The sequence below is a fragment of the Martes martes genome, assembly GCF_963455335.1.
Source record: "Martes martes genome assembly, chromosome: 7".
Classification (NCBI taxonomy): Eukaryota; Metazoa; Chordata; class Mammalia; order Carnivora; family Mustelidae; genus Martes; species Martes martes.
In genome coordinates, this window is record NC_137894.1 from 42,580,314 (window position 1) to 42,599,365 (window position 19,052).

The 19,052-nt window shown below is 33.9% G+C and overlaps 1 protein-coding gene across 1 annotated transcript in view; it reads right to left on the reverse strand.

The window, feature by feature from the left end:
- The window catches only part of VPS13C (vacuolar protein sorting 13 homolog C), a 191,705-nt gene that overhangs the window by 46,173 nt on the left and 126,480 nt on the right, over nucleotides 1–19,052 (reverse strand). The window contains exons 48-58 of the mRNA XM_080807819.1: nucleotides 15,669–15,838; nucleotides 13,753–14,000; nucleotides 12,181–12,410; nucleotides 10,387–10,479; nucleotides 7,800–8,165; nucleotides 7,299–7,385; nucleotides 5,486–5,641; nucleotides 5,050–5,314; nucleotides 2,868–3,028; nucleotides 1,769–1,890; nucleotides 982–1,276 (exon numbers count right to left, since the gene is read on the reverse strand). Of these exons, the coding sequence (XP_080663945.1) occupies nucleotides 982–1,276; nucleotides 1,769–1,890; nucleotides 2,868–3,028; nucleotides 5,050–5,314; nucleotides 5,486–5,641; nucleotides 7,299–7,385; nucleotides 7,800–8,165; nucleotides 10,387–10,479; nucleotides 12,181–12,410; nucleotides 13,753–14,000; nucleotides 15,669–15,838 (2,193 nt within the window). The remainder of the gene's footprint in view (nucleotides 1–981; nucleotides 1,277–1,768; nucleotides 1,891–2,867; nucleotides 3,029–5,049; nucleotides 5,315–5,485; nucleotides 5,642–7,298; nucleotides 7,386–7,799; nucleotides 8,166–10,386; nucleotides 10,480–12,180; nucleotides 12,411–13,752; nucleotides 14,001–15,668; nucleotides 15,839–19,052) is intronic.

Below are 19,052 nucleotides of genomic sequence, written 5' to 3' on the forward strand. Positions count from 1 at the left end.
ATTCAGGAGTGCTGGCTGTTGTCTGTGTTATTAAATGAGCCTTTCAACTGTCTCGGCTTCAGCTTCATCTGCTCTTCACACTCTATGCCTAGTAATTCTTACATAAAGAGAAAAAGGAAAGTGATATCAAACTATTCTGACAAGCTATCTAAGGAAGGCAGAATTATTTTTAAAATGAATAAGAGCCATATAATAAAGCAGGCTTTCTTTTCGAAAGCTTCTCTTGAATAAGTACCATTTAGTTCATTTAATTCATTTTAGTCTTTGCATCTCAGGGATGACTCATTGTTAGATAAAGAAAAGAAATAATTTAGGTTCCAACATTTCCAGACTTTCGTATTCTAAAATGTTGTGGCATAAGAATACAAAAATATTTATCATACATCAATGCTAAGAAATGTTCCCCATTATTTCTTAGTCAGACTAATTGTTTTAAGTTCAACAGAAACCTGGACCAAATAATCATACTATTAACCTAAAAATAAAAACTTTAAAATTAACTTTAGAATAAAGTAAGTTGAAGTATTATTTCCCCATTGGCTTTTTTCTGTCTCTTAGCTAATGGAATTTTACTTAATTAATAGAGATTATTATGGTTTTTAACTCACAGCAGATAGAGCAGAGTTCAGTGGAAGGGAGCAAAAGAGCCAAATTGCCTAGGTTCAAATCCCAGTCTACAACTTACTAGTTGTGGGTTCTCAGGCCTGTCACTTAATTCCTCTGTGACTCAGTTTCTTCATCTGTAAAATGGGCCTAATAATAGTACCTACTTCAGAAGGTTACTGCAAGGATTAAATGTGTTAATACATGTAAAGCACATGGCACAGTGACTGTCATATACTAAATGCTGTATCAGTTTTTGTTGTTATTAATATTAAAGCATTATAAGTACACTATGGAAAATACTCAACTAAAAACACAGTAAAAAAACTAGAATTCACTCTGCAATAATAAAGGTCAAACAAAATACAAGAGACATACTTCAAGTAAGTATCTTAGAGAATATGGGAGAAGGTTCCGCAAAGTGAGGGTAGGATAAAGATGAATAATATAAGCTGGATCCCAGTCTTCCTCATGGGTACATATATAGCTTAATTCATCAGGCAGAGCAACTGTATTGACAATGAGAGGCAAGAAGTTGACTTCAACTGATGGACACTGCAGCATGCATCTGACTTCCCTGCTCCTGTGAAGTTCTTCCTTCCAAGAAATGTAAGTGGTGGATTCTTTGTACTGATTCTCTAAGATACCAGCAGGCTGAATAAATAACTGACACCTAAGGAAAAAAGAAGACAGAGTGGGGATAAAAGTTTTTAATCAAAAACTTAAGGAAAAAAATCTCATTAAATCTTCTTAGTAACACTATAAGTACTACAATTCCAATTTTTACAGGTGAGGAAAATAAGGCTAGGGAAGGTTAAGAAACTTGCCCAAAGTCATATAGCTAACCCAGGAGGAACTTTCTGGGGAAAAAATAATCCACAAACAACCACCAGTCAGAAAAAATAGCCATTTCAAATATAAAGGCAATCTCATAAAGACAGATTTCAGAAAATTCTAAAACATTGAATATACAGTAAGAAATTTTCAACTGGTAAATTCAATGATTGAGTAAATCTATTTATATACGTCTTAAAACTGGCTTTTACATATCTTTAGATAATGAAAATATAAGATTATTTTTTCCAGAACATAGATCCCAATTCATAGAATTAAAAATATGTATTATGAACCTTTTAAAACTTAGTATATTCAAAGAAGTATGTACCTGTATGAGTCTAAAGGAACATGGAACTCCTCTTCAGGTCTGACTACTCCAATGCGCTCCAATAGCTTAACATTCTTAACAGATTTATAGATGATGAATGCAATAGAGAAATGGTTTTTAATCTATTAGATAAAAAAGATATACAAGTTGTTTAAAAAGATATAGATGCTTGAGAGAAAAATGTGAGTTGCACACAGTTACTTTCAGATCTAAAAAGTTTCAAACCCAGTATTAAAGAAGATATTTTTATGGACAATTGAAAAATTTGGAGATATTTAAATGCTACATATGAGAAACTTGATGTTTAAGTGGCAGTTTAAAATTCCTAGGATATTCATATGCTCTATACTCTGTGTTCATTGTTAGTGTATAATATACATTAATTTTGAAGAGTTCAGCCACAATATTTTCCCCATTTCATCATTTTTTCAAGGCACCATGTGAAAACGGGAAAGGATATAGCAAAGGAAATATGAGGAAAAGTACTACAACTCTCTTTTCTTAACTATAATGGGATACAGGCTAGAGCTAATAGCAAACTCAGAGCGAACAGTTGCTAAAAATGGCAACCTTTCATTTTTTATTTGATGTTCTAAGTAGAAAGAAATGTTCTTTTGATGACCACATAATGAACCTGTGATAATGCACAAAAGAAAAATGGATAAAGCCTTAAAGGTAGAAAAGATTAAGATACTAAAATTTTTTTCTGGGGAGATCATTCCAATATTCTTTCACACATACTTGAAAAATACTGTCTCAAGTGATATACAAAGAGAATGGAACATTATTCTATTTGACAACCAGCTAAAATTATTAATACTCCCATTTCTAAATCTTTAAAGAAATAGACAAAAACCTTCATTAATTTTAAACCTAGACCACAACAAAAATGAGCTTTCAAGTAACAAGACTGTTTAATCAGACATTTAATATGAAGACTATTACAAAAGCAAGTTGGATTGGAAATAGCAGCCAGTTCTATAATTTATTTCATAATAATCAGTACTGACCTAATGTCTTACTACTTTCCTATATCCAGCTAAATGATTAAATACTTCTTGTTTTACTAGGAGGGACTCAATTCACTTTAATGCATTACCTGCAGAGGAGAGCGAAGGGTAATTACTTTACTCCCTTCGGTTGCATCAATTTGTACCAAGACTGAGTCAGAATGACTGGCATTGGGATTCCGTACATTATACAGTCGCCTTCCCGATTTGGCAACAGGAACTTTTGCAACTTCTGTATATCCATGAGGTACTAAGGCAGAGCACAAGTGAGAAGCATTCCAAATGTTAATTTACCTATATTTCTCTAAGACAGAGTACTCTTCAGTAACTTAAAATAATGACAGGAGCATTTTTCTTTAAGACCAAAACTGATGACTACACAAAATGTTTTTCTAAGACAGGAACTAACAAAGAAAGGAAACTAAAGAAACAAAAATTAAAAAAAAAAAAAAGAAGATACTAGGTGTAAAATTTTTTGACCCAGAAGAGTTTCTCTTGGGGTTTTAAGTTGTATTAAAACCAAGAAAGAGGGGCAACTGGGTGACTCAGTTAAGCACCTGACTCTTGATTTCCGCTCTGCTGGGGGAACTGGGATTGAGTCCTGCCTCAGGCTCTATTCTCAGCAGGGAGGTGGCCTGGGATTCTCTCTCTCTCTATCTCTGCCCCTCCTTACACCCCGCCCCCCCGCTCCCCCTTTCCTGTACACACACACTCTCCCTCTCTCTCCCAAAATAAATAAATCTTAAAAGCAAACAAACAAACAAAAAAAAAGAAAAACAAGAAACAGACTCTTAACCCTAGAGAACAAACATGGTTACTAGCTAGAAGAGGGGTGGGGGGATGGGTGAAACAGATGATGGGGATTAAGGACTGCACTTGTGATGAGTACTGGTATATGGAAATGCTGAATCACTACACTGTATACTTGAAACTAGTATTACCCTGTATGTTAACTAATTAGAATTAAAATAAAAACTTTAGGGGCGCCTGGGTGGCTCAGTGGGTTAAGGCCTCTGCCTTTGGCTCAGGTCATGATCTCAGGGTCCTGAGATCGAGCCCCACATCGGGCTCTCTGCTCAGCAGGGAGCCTGCTTCCTCCTCTCTCTCTGCCTGCCTCTCTGCCTACTTGTGACCTCTGTCTGTCAAATAAATTAAAAAAATAAATAAATAAAAAATAAAAACTTTAAAAAATGTATTAAAACAAAAAAAAATCCAGCTTGTTCTTTATTCTTTCAAGTATATAGCAATAACACCTTTTTTTTTTGCAATGGTGATAATTACTGTCAATATTTTAGGACTTCTGAATACAGTTAATTTTTCTCTCCTCATTGAACACACATTCTTTTTGAAGCACACTACATATTGTATTAAGGGCACAGAAATAATCTGATTTCTAAGGTAAATCTTTTTTTTTTTTTTTAAGATTTTATTTATTTATTTGACAGACAGAGATCACAAGTAGGCAGAGAGGAAGGCAGAGAGAGAGGAGAAAGCAGGCTCTCCACGGAGCAGAGAGCCCGATGCAGGGCTCGATCCCAGGACCCTGGGATCATGACCTGAGCCAAAGGCAGAGGCTTTAACCCACTGAGCCACCCAGGCGCCCCTAAGGTAAATCTTTTTTTTTAAAGATTTTTTATTTTAGAGAGAATATGTGCACATGCGCGTGTTTAGTCAGACAGATAAAATGAAGACTATTACAAAAACAAGTTGGATGTGTGTTAGTGCGGGGAGAGGCAGAAGGAGAGAAAGCATCTCAAGAAGACTCTGAGCTGAGTGCCGAACTGGACGCAGGCTCAATCCCACAACCCAGAGATCATGATCTAAGGTAGTTATTTTAATTTTTTTAAACTTTTAAAAGATTGTTATTTATTTGAGAGTGCATGAGAGAGACAGAGAGACAATGTAAGAGAGAGAGCAAGAGCTAGTACAAAGGGAGTGGGGCGGAGGGGGAAAAGGAGCAGCAGACTCCCTGGTGAGCAGGGAGCCTGACATGGGGCTCCATCCCAGAACCCCGGATTACGACCTGACCTAAAGGCAGACACTTAAGAGACAGAGCACCCCAGGTGAGCCTCTAAGGTAATTCTTAATCAAATTTAATTTTCTCAAGTTTAGAGGAAGAAAAGGAGATAAGAGTTTATCAACTATTTGGTTCAATCCTTTAGAAATGTTGTTTCTCATAGTATCTGCAGCAATTTCTTCATATTTTATAAAAAATGAGTCCCACACCTACAATTCCAAATATACCCTTAAAATAAAATAAATACAGCATACCAAAGGTTAGAGTGAAGAAGGAGCTTTCTTGACGGCTCAATATAGATAATTTTCCTTGACGTGAAGGTTCCATGCTAGCATATTCCAATTCCAAATTCTGACCAGCATCAACATCATAAACACCACTTTTCTCAAGGGAGCCTATTACTCTAAGATTATGATTGGGCTGCACCTTAATGGGAACACCTACAGCATTTTTCACTGTAAAAGGAGCTCTATCTTTTAAAGAGTAGTCAAAAGTAGAAGCAGTGCCCTCTGAAAAACCCTGAAAAGGAACATAACATCACAATAAAATTTTGCAAAATGCAAATTTTTTCCAAAATTAAACAACCCTATACATTTTTAAGAAATTAATTTTGATGACAAACATTAATAATCCATACATGTTTCAATTTAAAATCCCATTTGAAAGATTATAAGCACAAACTAAACATACTTTGGCTAAATTGTTGAAAACATTTAGGCAACTTTTGGATATTGTTATATTCATCGTATCTCCTGAAGAAATATGAACTGCTGTTTGTGGCTCAGGAAGAAAAATAAAATCATCTCCTGGCATTAAACTTCTATCCTGGACTGGATTCTTCTTTACCTATGATGATAAATAACATAACATAAATAAAATAAATATAAATTTATTTATATTTATATAAATTATATAATTTATATTATATTTATATATTATAAATATATAAATTATATTTATATTTATATAATTTATAAATATAAATTTATAAATAAAATAACATAACACATTTAAGTTACTAGTTAATTCATAATAGTTATATATATATATAATTCATAATAGTTAATTCATAATAAAATTTAAAAACTCTCAAAGAGTTAAATTCTCCTAAACTGGTCACTTTGTATTAAAACTCCTCAAAGGTTTCATTTTCAAAAATAATCAGTTCTTCACTTAGATTTAGCACAGATCAGCAGTCTTTCAGTGTATAGTCAGGGCATGGGGTAATGTTTAAAACTGTGTCACAAACACACTCAAAGTCAGCTATGATATTTGTCTCTTTCACATTCCTCAGAGCAAGTGCTGATGAGGATTCTAAGATGACCCTGAAGTCTAAACTGATCCTTTTTGGAGGTAATATGGAATTCCTTCTACTTTTTACTGTTAACACATTTAAATAATATGATAAGCTTTCAACCAGCCATCAAATTCCATCATAGTTTTTGTACTAATAGAGCTGAAAAGCCTTATAAAAAATTATCTGTTAGCCTGTCTGTGCCAGAGACAGGCAGGTCAGAAATATTACTACTTCACTGAGAGGAAACTGGGACACAGGTTAGGTGACTTTTCATCTTTAAAATAAGAATCTGATGAGCCGATTTCAGTGCCTCACACTTCAGTCAGGCTACCCCAGAGTTGTGTTGTGATAATCTGTTAAGGGTATACAACTCATGATCTTTTTAGTCTAGAAAAATGTGCTTTGGTATCTAGGATTCTGAGGTGCTCTCAAGAAATACCATAAAGAGGGGCACCTGGGTGGCTCAGTGGGTTAAAGCCGCTGCCTTCAGCTCAGGTCATGATCCCAGCGTCCTGGGATCAAGCCCTGCATCGGGCTCTCTGCTCAGCAGGGAGCCTGCTTCCTCCCTTCTCTCTCTGCCTGCCTCTCTGCCTACTTGTGATCTGTCTGTCAAATAAATAAATAAAATCTTTAAAAAAAAAAAAAAAAAGAAAGAAATACCATAAAGAGATAACATACAAAAAAATCATGAACTAGAATTCAAGTTTTCTCAAATTTTTTGGTATCTTAAAACCAAGGAGGTCTCAAAGAGCTTCATTTATATCAATTATATCTATCACATGAACTCTACTAGAAACTGAAACTGAGGAAACTTTAAATATTTATTTAAAAATAATTTTATGTTGAATAATATTTTTAATGAAAGGTAACTATTAAAGTTATCTTTAATAGTAAAAAGAGGGGCATTTACAAATCTCTCTAGTGCCTGCCTTAAGAAAAGACAGGTGGATTTTCATTTTTGCCTCAGTATTCATTCTGTTGCAATATCATATTGTCCCTGGAAAATTCCATTGTATACTCAAGAGAGATTGAGAATAAAAATGATATGTAATGCCTGAATATTATTATGAAAATAGTTCTGATCCCCGGAACCCTCTGAAAGGGCCTCCAGAATCCTAGACCACATCTTGAGAATCACTGAGCTAAAAAATGCAAGTGATTTCCCTTAGTGCCATTCAACATAAAGATATTTTATGGTTTCCTTACATCAAGCCTTAAATTCCATTGTTTCTTCCCTTCCACTCTCTCAATCAATGGCTCCCAAACAGCATGGGTCTCATTGTAATAGTGAACCTGGAAAGGCACAGAATTATCATAACAGTCTTTCAACTTAATCACATATTTCTATAACCAGTAGGAAAAAGTATTATGTAACTAATATTACATGTCAATCATCATTTTAACAACACACCTAAAGACATAAAGAGTATCTATAAACAGGGTGCATTTTCCTTTTCTTTTTTCCTTTACTGCCATAAACAAATTAACAAGAAAATTTTTTAAAAATAATGATGAACTAAATAATACTATGCATCAAGTTAAATGTTAGAATGTATGGTACATTCTAACTCATATATATACTCATATATACACTCATATACACTCATATGTTTGTGGCCATGCACAAACAAAATAAGCTCACATCTTAATTCTGCAATTGTACTTTTGAGGAACTGGCTCTGGAAATACTAAATGATGTGGTCATACCTCTAATGTCATGTCAGCAGTAGCAGCCATTAGGGAAGTCCAATTTTTAATATTTCCTGAAAACTTAGACTCTGCTAGTAATAAAGGTACAGTTCGATGCCCAAGGCCACATTCTAAGGTAACTTGAACCGACTGTACAACAACAGCACAATTTTCCTCTATTGATGGATGTTGAATATCTTTAAAATTTTCTGTTATTTCTGTTGCCATGTCAACACCAAGAAACCAAGAGTTATAATCACTAATAGATTTGACACCCCAAAGATTTTCTGTTTCCTTAGATGTATCTTTGGATTCATCTTCTTTTGTCTTTGGAGACACAGCAGCCATGATTGTTATCACAGTATTCAGAATTATGGGTGAAATCTTTAAAAAAAGAAAGCGAAAAAATTTTAAGAATAAATTATTTCCCAGATGAGAAGAATATATAATACAAAAGTTTAAAAATGAATTAAAAATAAGTAAATATTAAATATATTACATTCATACCCAAGGAAAACAAAAGGGAATACACAAAATCATATGTCAAATTAACAAACCTCATAACAATGATTTCTGCCCAGGCTATGCTGGAATTAAGTAATTACTGTTATACATCAACTGTCAAAACGTGAAGTTAAATTGATCCATTCAGAGTAAAATAGTGTTATGTGAACAGAAAAATGTAGAAGTGTAACTGAATTTTTCATTTTTCAAATAGCTGCATTAACTAAGCCAAAGTGTATGATCCCCATCTAGGTATACATACATGGTTTTCATTTGTCTTATTGAAACAAAAAGCCTATGAATCACCAAGGATACTCTTACACTTAGCCTAATATCTGCAAATTCTACTTCTTATTATCTTCATAATATTATCTTTGCTTGCCTCCTCATTCCTATCACTGTGCCTTAGTTCTACACTGATGATGTCTTCCAGGTCCGGTCAGCATCCTCATGGCCCACCCTCCACATATCCACCAGCATTATTTTTCTAAAACCCAAACCTGGGCATTCCTATGCCTAACATTTTCAGCTTCCCGTAACTTTAAGGATAAAGTTCAAACTTCTCTTTAGCTTAGGACACAAAGGCCTTTGTGATCTGATGCCTAATCAATCAGCTAGCAAGGGTTTCCCAAAGTGTGAGTAATATTGGGTTAAATAAGTTAAGTGGATTCCTATACAGTTCAGTTCTCACAACCTCTACTTGTTTAATACACTAAAAAGATACGATTACATCACCAAAAGAAGGATTTGGTATGTACCTCTTCCCAAACTTACCTGTCAACTAAGTCCCTTTTTTGTCCTTGCCTTATTAATGTCACCTATAATTAGGCTTCTTAATCTTATAACTCCACCACACCTTTCTCTCCAGCCATGTGGGATCACCCCTTCTAAGCCTATAAGGGGTTTTTCATACCTCTGCTTTTGTGCATATTGTTGGTTCTGTCTTGATAACTCTCATCTTCCCTTCCCATCTAACTTTCATCAGATTTTCAAAACTTGGTTCAAGTAGCCCCACTTCAAGGCAGCTTGCCCTGATGTCCTGGTCTGAGTTAAAGGCCCCTTGCCTGTGTTCCCAACAGTGTGTTGTGTTCCTTGTGCATGCCTCTAGCTCTGAAAGCTGGACTCACTGATTTACTTCTTTCTCTTACATAGGTCATTAAGTGTTTTGAAGGTAGGGACTATGTATTCCCAATGCCTTGTACAGAACATTTTTCATTCATAGTAAGAGCTCAAAAAATGTTAGCTGAATAAACAAAGAAAAGGAAAGATAATCCCCCAGTACCTTATCTATTGTCTTAGATTAAGTGCATGCAAATTAAAGAACTCCACCCCCCATTTACTACTTTAAGTTTTTAAAAAAGTAAATCTGCTAACAAAATACAATCTAAAACTACCTGGTACTTTAAAATATTGTTTAGCATGGTAATTCAAATGACATTAGTTTGAGCCTTGGTTTAATCATTATTGGCTATTTTATAGTAAAGCCACTATCAGAACCTCAATTTTGTGTCCTTTGAGCAGAGAGAGAAACAGATTTTGGAAAGTGTAAGTTCCATTTCTAACCAATCATGAGGTCATACTTAAACAATACAAATGCCATTGGAGAAGAGAGATTTTTTTTTCAGTATTTCCAATGTAAGAGATTTAAAAAAGCAAATCCTAATAACTTATTTCTGGCATATATCTGTCATTATAAATATTTTATAAGACAAATAAAATATTTAATTATATAATTATTAAATTCAAATTATGCCTCAAATAAAAGCCTAAAAGTAACTTACGACAAATAGCAACTTCATTTTACCATCCCTCCTTCCCTTCTCTTTCTATCCTATCTCTGTTGTTCCCCAAACCCAATCTCCCCAACACACATACATGTAAATAGATAAAAGCTATCCTGATCATTTGTAGATAGTAAAAAGTATTCTTTTAAAAAAGATAGAAATAAACATTTGTTTTAAAGAAAAATGTATTTTAATGTTAGTGGTATTTACTGTTTGAATATGTGATGTGCCTAGCATAATGCTGTAGTTACAAGAGAGATCAAAAGATATTGTTAGAAAAATAAGAATTTTTACCCAGAAACATGATAGGCACTAACCTTAATTATAAATTCTTCAACCATAATACTTATATTTTGTTTTCCTGAGGCCCACATACATTTTTCCATAAATAAAGAACAGGGCTGTAAGACCTAGAACAAAGAAATGAAATTCACATTTCCTTACTAATAGATCTGCTATATATATATATATATATATGCACATATAAAATACACACAAGAATATGTCTTACTTAACTTAGTTTATCTTTAACTACCTACTACTAAAAGCAAAAGGTAAGTTAAACTAGCTGAGAATTTCTTTTGAGGGCTCTTCTAAACTACGACAAATCTGTGAACACTGTAAAAAGACTTTAAGCAGTTCTGATCAATTCTTCTATGTCAAATTCTCAAGTAATGATGCACACTTAATAGAAGTTTAAGATGTTTCATTTAATAGAAGTTTAAAATGTTTCATTTCACTAAAATATCTTTTAAATGATGCCCTCCGTAAAACATTAAGATATCTGTAAAAATGAGGTAAAGATTATGATAAAGTCTTACATTCACAAAGAAGTATATGAGGAAATTAAACTGTTTTTTCATTGTAATTTTTATGACCACTAAATCACCTGAAACTTATTTTAAACAAGGAGTCCTGGTCACACCTTAAAAAAAGACTGTGGTAAGAGAGGTAATGAACAGTTTCCATATGATCAAAAAGAGGTCAGTCTTGAATATCATCTAAGATTTTTTTTTTTGGATGAAGTACTCTTTTAATAGAATAATTGAAAATATAAAATCAGATATAAAAGTAAATATTTTAAATGAAATTAAAATAACAATAAATTTCACATTTAAAATTTGATAAGTGTCATCAACACCAAAAGTCCGGAAACATGACATTACAACATCATATTTATCATCAGTTAACTGCCTAGCACATAATACATTTTTCTATATTTTTTGGCTACTTACTATTTTTTTTTGCCTCTTCATATTATAATGATTTCATTCATCTAAGGTTCTTATAAGAAAAAATTTCAAATCTTCAAACCCAATGATGTGTTAAAACTATAAAGCTTATATTTATATATAGAGATCATTAAGAAAATAAACTGACCTTGCACCTGAATTGAATGAGGGAATTAGTGTTGCATAACTTCCATTTTAAAAAAATTAGGATGAGCTTTCTGTGACATACCAAATGCTAAAGAACGCTTCATGATAAAGTACAGACTAAGCTTAGCATTGCATTTCTTTATGTAAGCCACTTTGCCCACAAATTTTAATTTAAAAAACACTGCAATGAGTCATATAACAATCCTCTTTAATGTTAACTCCTCAATTTAATATTTAAAAATTATTGGTGTGGCAATTAAGTTAATTAAAATCATATTTTTCAACAATAATGTGAACATATAATTGAAGTTAACTTTTAATACAGCAAAACACAATCTCTTTTGGTCACATGACTCCAACTGAATTTTCATTCTAAGCTTAAAGATTTTAATAATCCTTCATGCATTCGTTCGTTCATTCATTCACTGGATATACTGTGGTAAACACAAGAAACAGCTGAAAAGGAATGTTGATTTGTACTAAAATTCAAATACTGCTCAACAAAAGATGGCACAATGAAAAGAAAAGGAGTCTAAAGGTAGTTCCCAATTCTGTCATTAGCAGCCATGGCTGAATCATTTAACATCTTTAGAATTCAAAATCCGTATCTGTAAAACCTCAAGTTTGTGGTAAATAATCTCTCAAGTCTTACAGAACTCTCACGTTCGAGGATTCTATAAATCCACTATTTCTGCCATTCTCAACTGAAGCTTAGAATAAGCTAATTCTTACTGTGGTAATGTTTCTTCCTCTTTTTTCTCTGAGAAAAGGGCAAGCAAGGACTTTCAGATCTCTCACAGAAGCTTCCATCATCTGTTCAAGTTTGGATGTTGACAGAGAGAGGTTACACTGGAATGAGGCTGTCAGAGCAGGAGCATCAGCCTTTGTCAGATTGGCAACAAACACCACTTCCGGATCTGTGATCTTGGCCTTTAAAGTCATGTTTGGTCTTACAGAGTCATCTGAAGAAAAAAAAAGGAACCAAAAAAGTTATAGTAAAATATATCTTGTCCCTTGAGTATATGGTGTGTATAAGTCTTTCTAAGCTCTTTCTAATATCTTGCTATAATAGATATGGCAGAATTAACAACATTAATAGTTGATTAATACTAGTGATAAATGATCATTAACAAAAGCTGATTTTGTGGGATAATGCAATCTGATTTCTGTCATAAGAAGATCATTTCCACTTTGACCAACAAGAATAATCTTATTTTGAAGTTGTTTTTGTCAGAATTAAGGTGAGTACATTATATGTACAAGTGTGTATTAGGTTATGTTGCAGGGACAAGGAGGGCAAAACAGGAAGAGGATAAGAGACTCTATATCAAAACTGGCTTTTGACTCTACTATAAAATACACAGTGTCCTGCAATCTCCAGTATAAATACATTAAACATGTGTATGAACACAGAGATATCATATGTGATTACTGTTTAGGAAAGCTAAATGGAAAAATCAAATTCTGACCTTGCCAATAAATAGCATTTTCCAGTCTTGCTGAGTTATATATTAGAAAAACACGGGCGCCTGGGTGGCTCAGTGGGTTAAAGCCTCTGCCGTCAGCTCAGGTTATGATCCCAGGGTCCTGGGATCGAGTCCCGCATCGGGCTCTCTGCTCAGCAGGGAGCCTGCTTCCTCCTCTCTCTCTGCCTGCCTCTCTGCCTACTTGTGATCTCTGTCTGTCAAATAAATAAATAAAATCTTAAAAAAAAAAAAAAAAGAAAAACAAATGCCTCACCTTAGAGAATCAAAATTTAACACAGAAAATCACTGGTCTACTTGGTAATGCTGGAATAAACAATTTATTGAACAGGGAAGTGACTTCAGTGCACATCAAGACCAGACATGTGCAAACACTCCACTGAGTTTAAGGTGTTTATAGTGCTGTCCAGAGGCATCATGCTGTCTGCTCCAATACCCCCACCCTCTGCCTCTATCTGTTCCACTGTTCTTCAGTGTGCGATAACTCTTCCATATATTTTCTTTGAATAAAAGATTGCTCTTCTATAAAACAGGCTGCCAGCCAAAGACCCAGATTAACTCCCTCAATTTTTGGATAAGTAAACAAATGTTAATGACAGAGCTGGAATCAGAGCAGAGGTTTCCTAGCCCTTAATCCAAAATATATTTCTACTTTACCTATCCTAAAAATTTATGCTTACTAAAGTTTTTCCACAGAATATATTTAAATTGGAAAGAGCAATTTTAGTTTCTTAAATTGTCCATTCATCTTTTTTCTTATCTGTAATCTTTGTTAAAATACACGACAAGTTGTTATCTATGACAGATAAATTCTGCTAACCTTTCTCCATCTTGATTTTTGCTGTGGCCGTCTGTCGTAGTGGAATCTGTGCTTCTTTTGCCATATTTTCTGGATTCTGAGACACAGCTTTGATAAAGAAATCTGCTACTGTCATCAGAAACTCCACACTGGCACATACGTATAGCTTGTCAAGAACAGCATCAACGTGACTTCCAGTTTTGCTTTGGTTGTAACTTATATCAATCATAGAACTGTTGTCATCTTGGTCATTCTTTTTATCAATCATTCTAAAAAATATACACATTTATTATTTTATTCCTGCAAAAATAATTTAAAAGACGAAAAATTCCTAAACATCTTAACAATCTTTCTTTCACCTTTGAGTTTTTAATCTGAATAGAAAACAAGTCAATGTTAACCAGAGTCTAATTAGCTAATAAGCAACCAAGACATAGTCTTCTAATCTCCACAGCAAGATTCATGTTATTAATCTTTTACAGAATATTTTATAATTATAATGCAATGTCAGAAAAATAAATGAATGACTATTGAAAGGAATTTCAGCAATAAACAAAACATACTAATGTGGTTTCACAAAATTTAAAGGATAACCTCTTTATATTATTTTACAAAATAAAACCTCCCTGAACAAATTTTTCTCCAAATATTCTATATAATTCGAGTCCAAAAGTATTCAATCCAGTTCAAATCAGCCAGTGTTTATCAAGTGGCTGCAATGATGGTTCCACACATCCTCACACATGCTAGGAAGAGCAGGTTTCCAAACAGAGGATGGCCTTTATCATTCTTGCCTACACAACAGTAAACAGCCACCCCACCATGAAATTTGCAAACTAGAAAAGCTGGTTGCATAATAGCACTCTTTTCTCATTTATTCAACTCTAGGAACAACAAAGGGCTCAGAAGTATCCAGTATGTATTCAATGGAGTCCCAGTTTAGGGAGGATCATAGTTTTTCTCTAAAGAATATCAAGGACAAGAGTATTATGTTTCATTATTTGAGAGAGGAATTAAAATATAATTAGACTATTAAAGTTACATTATTTCCCACTTTATTAAAGGTTAATATAAGTTAATGTTTTAAAACTGGGTTGTAAGGTGAAAATGCTAGGGATTCCATTTGTAGTAAAACTTTGAAAGAAATTTCAGAACATTGTTTTAAAATATATTTTTTAGAGATTTTATTTATTTATTTGACAGACAGAGGTCAGGCAGAGAGACAGGCAGAGAGAGAGGGGGAAGCAGGCTCCCCACCGAGCAGACAGCCTGATACGGGCTCAACCCCAGGACCCTGAGATCATGACCTGAGCCAAAGGAGAGGCTCGAACTTTGTTTTAAAATATATGGATAAAACAGAGGTGCCTGGGTGGCTTAGTCAGTTAAGCATCTGCCTTCAGCTCAGGTCATGCTCTCAGAGTCCTGGGGTCGAGCCCTGCATCTAGCTCCCTGCTTGGTGGAGAGTTGCTTCTCCCTCTGCTCCCTACCCCATTTGTGTTCCTGCTTTCTCTCAAATAAATAAATAAATAAATCTTTAAAAAAAAAAATATATATATATATACATACACACACACACAAAATAAATAAGACAAAGATCTAAAACTTTCAGACATTAAAAAAAAAAATCCTGCCTACTGAGGATAATTTAGAAAAATATATTACAACAAACCACCCCATGTGGATTTCATTATTAAAATTCTTATATTCTCTTAGTTCCCACTATTAAGACAGTACTCCATTTTATTAGTAAATGTGCCTTTAATTCAAACTTCAAAGCAGTTGAATGTGATATCAGCACTACTTCTCAATGTACTTCAAACTGAAGAATGACCAAAGACCTCTTTTGATAATCCCAAGCCTAGCAATCAATGCCTGGTAACAATGTAAGGTGCAATGTCAACCTTACATAATGCACAGCAAATTCAGAGATGACAAACCTTGATGTTGCTCGCTCAATGCCTTCTCTGAGATCATCAAGGGTGCATGTCTTAAGTTTAAGGCTGACATTCATTGAGCCATCCTTAAACATCTTCCCTACAGAGGCCATAAGATGTAGTCTGAGTTCACCAAGCCGGAAATTGTCATTGTGAAATGAAAGTTTGGATTCCTGTGGCATATTTTCAAGCAAAAGAATCAATTATTTTTAAATAGTTTGTAATTACTTTTAAACACATTTCTTAACTCAGACAAAAGGTAAATCGATGAAACAAAATTTAAAAGTATGGGAGTTAAAACAAGAATAAAACGGAATAATGTGTGTGTTTGTGAGTGTACAGGTACATATAAAAAATATATGTGTGTATGCAGATATTCAATATTGACTAATATATTAAAACTTATCTCACAGTTTAATGTAAATAAAAATAATCAGGAAATATTTTTATTAATCAATCTAACTTATAAATATTTAATGAGCTCTTCTGTAAAAAAAAAACTGTGATAGAAACTATGTGGTTTATGAGAAGAACAAGATATAGTAGGTGAACTCAGTGAGCTTATACCCTAACAAATATAGAAAACAGAAATACAAGAAACATCACAAGGAGATGCTATAAGTTGGAATTTATCAAAGACTGACATGTAATCATTTATTTATTCATATTTAATCCTCCCATATGCCACAAAGAATATTAAGTGATTAGGTAAAGAATACAAATAGCAAAAGCTCAGAGAGTCAAAGAGATCACTGCGGGCTGAGAAAAATATGAAGGTGCGAAGTGAATTAAGCCTCAGAGACTGGGTGAGATCAGATGGGCTGAGAGAAGGTAGAACACATTCTAGACGGGGAAAAAAAAACATGAATGAACAGTTCAAAGATGTTCTGAGGGGACAAGGTACAAGCTGCATAGGCTTGAATATTCTAATTAAAGAATGGTAGGATATGTAAGTGATAAATGACTAAATTCTACTCCTAAAACCAATATTACACTACATGTTAACTAACTAAAATTTAAATAAAAACTTAAAAAAAGGGACGCCTGGGTGGCTCAGTTGGTTAAGCCTCTGCCTTTGGCTCAGGTCATGATCCCAGGGTCCTGGGATTGAGTCCCACATTGGGTTCCTTGCTCGGCAGGGAGCCTGCTTCTCTCGCTGCCTCTGCCTGCCTCTCTACCTGCTTGTGTGTACTCTCTCTCTCTCTCTCTCTCTGGCAAATAAATTTAAAAAAAAATCTTAAAAAAAAAAAAAAAACTTAAAAAAAAAGAAGAATGGTAGGGAATGAGGGCTGAAAATATAGGGGCCTAATTGAGGTCTCTAATCTTGAACCAAAGATTTAAATTTTTATTTATAGGAAAAAGGAACTCAACCTTTATTTAACCGTAACATATAATCTCTAAATTCTGTAGGTAAAGTCTGTATGCCCAGACTTTAAAAAAACAAACCACCTCAAAAAAGAAAAAAACAACAACAAAACCAAACAACAAAAATCTCTTCCAGGAAGTAAAGACTCTCAGTTATAACTGCTCACTCTAGACGATGGCACTGATGGAAGGGGTACTGGTGATGTGCCATTCCTGGCACGCTGGTTCTAACTCTACATCTGCCACATGGCATGTAGACAGTACATCGATGGGTCAGGGATTATTGACATTATTATTGGCAAATTTAGAATGTAAGTTTTTAAAATGTAAATAATTCACAAACTTTGGGTCTATAATTATTAATAGAAATGACCTGTGACAACTTTTGATCATAATATATAGTTCCAGATGTAAACAAATTGGACCCACTGAATTTTTTTTAACATGGTAGAATTCAGATAACATAATACTGAATGGTTTTTAGTAGAACTGGAAGTTGTAAATGGTTACATGAGATTCATTTAGGAAAATGAACTTGTGCCAATGTCTAGTATGGATGAAAGGAAAAAGAGCAATAAACAAGGAAGCCATTGCAGTAGGGTGAACGAAGAAGTTTCAAATAAGTCAGCAGTGAGAAGTGACAGGAAAGAACAAAGAGAAAAATGACAATACTCAGTGTATTGTATTAAGTGTACTCAGTGTATTGTACTCAGTGTATGAATGAAGATCAACAAAGAAAGAAGTAAAAAAAGATACCAACATTCTAAGGCTGGGGAAACAGTAGAATTATGGTACCTTAAGTGAAATAAAGAATACATTTAACCGTTCATTTTCCATTTGGCCATTTTCTGTTTTTTTCATAACATTAAACATTAGAAATGAAAGTTCTTCATTGCATAAATGGCAGATACTAGCTTAAGGCAAAACAGTAATGATATATGAATATTGTGTAACTTTGAGAAAACAGTATAAAATATAAGACAACAAATATTAACTACAGATATAATCAATGCAGATTATGGTTACTATCATATGATGTATTTATTACGAGTATTATGACAACTGATCTAATAAAAATATTTATTGAAGATACTGTCTACACAACAAAAAATAACTTTCTAAAATACCACTGGTACATTAATTACATCAAATCATGGCGGGCGCCTGGGTGGCTCAGTGGGTTAGAGCCTCTGCCTTCGGCTCAGGTCATGATCCCAGGCTCCTGGCACCGAGCCCCACTTCAGGCTCTCTGCTCAGCAGGGAGCCTGCTTCCCCCTCTCTCTCACTCTGCCTGCCTCTCTGCCTACTTGTGATCTCTGTCAAATAAATAAACAAAATTTAAAAAAAATTAGATTTTTTTTTAGATCTTGGTTCTTCAATCCACTAATAAGTATTTTTCACACAAATCTATTACATGTAATATTTATTCAACAGAAACATAATTAATGCTTATATATATCTTGGATAATCATGAATTTTAAAAGAATCCTCTCATGTTGGGGTGACTGGGTGGCTCAGTCATTAGGCGTCTGCCTTTGGCTTAGGTCATGATCCCAGGGTCCTGGGATAGAGTCCCACATCAGGCTCCCTGATCAGCCAGAAGCCTGCTTCTCCCTCTCCCACTCCCTGCTTGTGTTCCCTCTCTCACTGTGTCTTTCTCTGTCAAATAAATAAAATCTTTAAAAAAGAAAGAAAGAAAGAATTCTCTAATATTCCAAAGCTACTACTGAATTATTCTCCTTAGTTATATATATACATATATAGCTATGTAATAAAATTACATATGTAATTAATTACTTACATATAAAATCTCACATATAAAATTCCTCTACTAGAGATGATCTAAGTTGTTTCAGAGCTGATGTTACTTGGAAAGAAGTAAAAACTTTCTCCTTAGCTGAGTAAGATTAGAAATACTAACAAAATGAAGATATAACAAGACTAATGTATATTCTATAGGCCAAATAGAATTTAATAGACATATTAATTTTTTAAATAGTCAAATCAAAAACTGCCAGTATT